Source organism: Poecilia formosa, unplaced genomic scaffold (assembly GCF_000485575.1).
Source record: "Poecilia formosa unplaced genomic scaffold, Poecilia_formosa-5.1.2 Scaffold308, whole genome shotgun sequence".
Lineage (NCBI taxonomy): Eukaryota > Metazoa > Chordata > Actinopteri > Cyprinodontiformes > Poeciliidae > Poecilia > Poecilia formosa.
Genome location: NW_006800247.1, coordinates 78,078 through 83,536, shown reverse-complemented (window position 1 = coordinate 83,536; position 5,459 = coordinate 78,078). Strand labels below are relative to the sequence as shown.

Sequence of the window (5,459 nt, the reverse complement as noted above, 5' to 3'; positions counted from 1 at the left end):
TACATTTCCTTTGTATTTAATAGAAAAAAAAAACATGTTGATATTCTTGGGTACTGATAGGAATTTGTAGGGCCAGCATTTCATGAAGCTTGATGGCCTTGTTGCTGAACACTATTCCCCCATTACTGTGATTACTCCTAAATAAAATTTATAAGCTAGATATTTCCAGTCCAAGTTTCAGAACCTAAGAAGCTTTCAAAATTAAGGTTATGTTGTTCTGAAGCCACCTTCAAACTAATTTGCTTATATTCTTAGTCATAGTATGTTCGACAGACAAGTTTAGCTTCCTGGAAGATGCATTTTGACATTCTTCAGACAATGATGGTATCTAGTTTGAGAAGTGTATCAGAAATTCCTCAGCACAATACATGGTGCCGCCATCGCCATCCTTCACAGCTTGGATGATGTTCTCAGGCTTTCAATCTGCTTTCTTTTCATCTAAAAATAATTATGGTCATTATAACCTAAACTTAATTTGCTTAGTTTCATCAGACTAGAGAGCACGTCACCAAAACAAAAAAAGATATTTGTCCCTGAGTACATTTCCAAACTGTCACCCAGACTTTATATTGTTTCTGGAGAAAGGGCCTCTTCTTCTCTGAGTGTTTTTTCAGTTCATGTAGGTACAGGTCCTTCTCAAAAAATTTGCATATTGTGATAAAGTTAATTATTTTCCATAATGTAATGATAAAAATTAAACTGTCATATATTTTAGATTCATTGCACACCAACTGAAATATTTCTGGTCTTTTATTGTTTTAATATTGATGATTGTGGCATACAGCTCTTGAAAACCCAAAATCCCTGTCTCAAAAATTTGCATATCATGAAAAGGTTCTCTGAATGAGCAATTAACCTCATCATCTGAATCAACAAAGTAACTCTAAACACCTGCAAAAGATTCCTGAGGCTTTTAAAAACTCCCAGCCTGGTTCATTACTCAAAACCGCAATCATATGCAAGACTGCTGACCTGACTGCTGTCCAGAAGGCCATCATTGACGCCCTCAAGCAAGAGGGTAAGACACAGAAAGAAATTTCTGAATGAATAGGCTGTTCCCAGAGAGCTGTATCAAGGCACGTCAGTGGGAAGTCTGTGGGAAGGAAAATGTGTGGCAGAAAACGCTGCACAACGAGAAGAGGTGACCGGACCCTGAGGAAGATTGTGGAGAAGGGCCGATTCTAGACCTGCGGAAGCAGGAGACTGAGTCTGGAGTAGAAACATCCATAGCCACTGTGCACAGGCGTGTGTAGGAAATGGGCTACAGGTCCCTCATTTTTCAGGTCAAGCCACTTTTGAACCAGAAACAGCAGCAGAAGCGCCTGACCTGGGCTACAGAGAAGCAGCACTGGACTGTTGCTCAGTGGTCCAAAGTACTTTTTTTCGGATGAAGGCAAATTTTGCATGTCATTTGGAAATCAAGGTGCCAGAGTCTGGAGGAAGACTGGGGAGAAGGAAATGCCAAAATGCCAGAAGTCCAGTGTCAAGTCCCCACAGTCAGTGATGGTCTGGGGAGCTGCTGGTGTTGGTCCACTGTGTTTCATCAAGGGCAGGGTCAATGCAGCAGCTATCAGGAGATTTTGGAGCACTTCATGCTTCCATCTGCTGAAAAGCTTTATGGAGATGAAGATTTCATTTTTCAGCACGACCTGGCACCTGCTCACAGTGCCAAAACCACTGGTATTATTGACCATGGTAATACTGTGCTTAGTTGGCCTGCCAACTCTCCTGACCTGAACCCCATAGAGAATCTGTGGGATATTGTGAAGAGAAAGTTGAGAGATGCAATACCCAACACTCTGGATGAGCATAAAGCCGCTATTCAAGCATCCTGGGCCTCCGTAACACATCAGCAGTGCCACAGGCTGATTGCCTCCATGCCACGCCGCATTGAAGGCTGCAAAAGGATTCCTGACCAAGTATTGAATGCATAACTTAACATAATTATTTGAAAGTTAACTTTTTTGGTATTAAAAACACATTTCTTTTATTGGTCGGATGAAATATGCTAATATTTTGAGACAGGGATTTTGGGTTTTCATGAGCTGTATGCCAAAATCATTAGCATTAAAATAATAAAAGACCAGACATATTTCAGTTGGTGTACAATGAATCTAAAATATATGACAGTTTAATTTTTATCATTACATAATGGAAAAATAATGAACTTTATCACAATATGCTGATTTTTTTAGAAGGACCTGTATATGGTTTGTTTCATCCTTGATAAGGAAGCAGGAACTTTCAGGAGTTGTCTCTACAGCTACAACTTCATTCATTCTTAAATTCTTAAAATCTTTAAAAGCATGCCTTAAAATTTCCATGGTAATCTCATTGTATGCAAACTTCTGTCAGATTACAGCCCATCTATGGAGCTAATGACAGCTCTCGTGAAAGAAATAGACTGTCTCTTGTTAATTTCTTCTTATTTTTTCCAGACAGGTGAATATTTTGGGGCTGAGGTTTGTGCCATGGATGTGGATTCTGATGGTGTGACTGATCTAATCCTCATATCCTCTCCGATGTACAAAGACATTGACAGAGAAGGACGAGTTTATGTCTGTGAATTAAGTGGTCTGGTAAATGTCGAGTCATTGATGTTTATTGGATTTTTTAAATCTGATTTTTGAATGTTCTGCTATTATTTGGATAAAAACACATAACATTTTCTCATCCTCATATTTTTCCAGGATCTGCAATGTCACTTTTATAATCCATCAGAAATAACCACACTAAGAGGTGATGCGTCTATCAGAGGGAGGTTTGGGTCGTCTCTTGCTGTTGTGGCTGATATAAATGCAGATAAATTCAATGATTTGGCCGTTGGAGCTCCTTTGGAGAATGATGGCCAAGGCAGCATCTACATATTCCAAGGAGAAGGAGGAAGAAAAATAAATCCCACTTACTCACAGGTGAGCAAAACAGAAACACACAAATAAATGTTTCACGTTTTTCAGAATGAGACGAGCCTTTGTAAAAGGCTGGTCTTTTCTGTATGGAGTTTATACATTCTCCCTGTTTTCCATGAAGTCTCTTTGGGTATTCTGGCTTCCTCTCACAGTCCAAAAATGAGACTGCTAAATTAATTGGTTAGTTTCAGTTGGTGTGTGTGTGTGCATGTGTATGTTTCTGTGTGGTGGATACGGATGCACTGCTCCACTTATTTTTTTTACTTTCAATACTCATACCTGAGGTTTGGTATCGGCCGATATGATCCGATACAGCAAGACTGACTTAACTGACTTAAAATGTTTCTTTTTTTAAAGGACAGACATAAATGTACTCAATTACAATTTTATTTGATAACTCTGCGCCAGCACAGCACACTTAAGTACACCAATAGCTTCACAAACTTGGTCAAATAAGTAAAAACAACTTTAATTTATTCAGTCAGTGCAATTAGGAGTAGCCTGATAAAAACCAGCTCTTTGTCCTAAGCTAATTGCCTCACAAAGAGGGCCTGGGCTCTCGGCTGTTGACAAATGATTGCTTCCTGGGGGTGCAAATTTTGTTGAGGTTTTAAATTTTGTCCAATTGCTAATATTTGCCTGTGACATATATAATGCTCCAGTTCGATGCCAAGAAGCATACTGGAAATTGCCTGTGCTGTAAACAACCATCCTCCACTGTGAAGAGAGAAGAGCTGAGCCAAACGAGGCAGCTGTTAATGTTAATTCAATATTTTGAAACGTGGCTAACACAGCCTGAATGGTCTCCTTCATTTCCTCCACTGCCATTGCTAAAACTACAGGCAGAATAAAAAGCGCAGAAAATCAATATCATCATTCACAACCTCTCCTTCCGTTCATTGATTGGCCCAGTAGAAAATTGAGGGGAGACAATCCAAGTAAAAGGGCGAAAGCCAAGACTGTGGTGTAGAAAAACCCCCAACTCTCACTAAAAGACTTGAGTCCTACTGTTCATGGCATAGAGCCTGTCACGGACTTCTAAGTTACAAAAACAAAACTTTCCAATTAAGGCCGTGGGGTTTGGTTCTTGCACACACTTCCAACTTGATTGTTTGAAAAATATATTTCTTCATTTTGTCTTGAAAAAATGTAGACGAAATAATTATTTTTGAAAATCTCTGTTCAAAAGAATCAAATCACTCATGAATCTCATCGCTACTATCAATAGGTATGATCTGACATATCTAGTTGTATATCTTTTGAAGTTTTAGCTTTTGTTTCCTTTTTCCAATAAGGTGCCAGCTTCTGTCTTGTTAGCTTTTGTCATGGAGTGCTTATGAAATTAAACAATGCCTAAATACATACTGGAGGGTTTCTTGGCTTGGGGTTTCCTCAAATAAGCAGGTAAAAACAATAAACACTTTAAACAATGTTTTCTTTCAGCCCAAAGAAAGCCAAACTTAAATAATTATTGTATTTTAAGGGTCAAAAATGTTGTTACAGTGGGCGCAGCGCTGCTCATCTCCTTGTCATCATCACCAAGTGCAGCCACCTGGGCAGACCTGTTTCTCTGCCTGGCAGATCTAGATCTGCGAGCTGGTGGTGTGCTATGTATACAATAAAAGTTCTGCAACTCACCCAGAGAAACTGAAATAATATTCCCAAAGACATGAATTTGTCTGATCATATAAGTACTCTTCCATTATTTTCTTTTCACTTATATCTTCATGATGGATGCTGTCAACTAACAAGTAAATTAGACTGAATATATCTGCCCTCAATAGATCGGGCACATTGTCACACCCGATCTAGAGTCTTTTCAATATAGGATGGTACATGTATTAATATTATATTAATGTCAGATCAGGGTATTTCTAATGGTGGGCTGGCGACCTGTCTCCCAGTCACCCTTTGACTCTGCAAAGACAAGCTGGTATAAAGAATGAATGGATGAACTTGATAAACCAAGATGTTTCTCATTACACAGAGAATTGCTGCATCTGCAGTCCAATCAGGCCTGAAGTCATTTGGCATCTCCATCAGTCAGTCTTCCTACGATCAGAGTGGTGATGGACTTCCTGACTTAGCAGTGGGTTCAAAGGGAAAAGTTGTCCTACTCAGGTAAGTCCCCATTGTTGTTATTTATTAACACACATCTTCTGTAATTCAACAAATTCTTCTTCATTTGCAACCTAAATATGTTTACAGGATAAAAACTCTGAATGTTACTGAATGAAGTTTTTACTTGCTTCACAATCTCAAAACAAACAACATGGCCTTTTCTGTTTCTAGATCCAGACCAGTTGTAACAGTGACTGCCACTGTGTCGTTCAACCCAAATCTGATCCCAACTCAAAACCCAGACTGTTCAAAACCACTGCCAAGCAAGGCTACTGTCTGCTTTACTATGAGCAAACTGTCCAATGTGAATGAAGGTACATTTCTTACTTTAGTTTTTCTATTTGTCTATTATTTTATTTAAGAACTTTTATCAAACAAAACACATCTTGCAGCTCGAGCACTGGTTAATTTCACTTTAACTTTGGACGC

At 38.9% G+C, this 5,459-nt stretch overlaps 1 protein-coding gene across 1 annotated transcript in view; it reads left to right on the top strand.

Annotated features, from left to right (window-relative positions):
- LOC103152373 (integrin alpha-M-like) overlaps positions 1–5,459 on the top strand; it is a 38,645-nt gene that overhangs the window by 10,551 nt on the left and 22,635 nt on the right. The window contains exons 13-17 of the mRNA XM_016661039.1: positions 2,439–2,579; positions 2,691–2,912; positions 4,897–5,030; positions 5,202–5,344; positions 5,423–5,457. Coding sequence (XP_016516525.1) covers positions 2,439–2,579; positions 2,691–2,912; positions 4,897–5,030; positions 5,202–5,344; positions 5,423–5,457 — 675 coding nt within the window. The remainder of the gene's footprint in view (positions 1–2,438; positions 2,580–2,690; positions 2,913–4,896; positions 5,031–5,201; positions 5,345–5,422; positions 5,458–5,459) is intronic.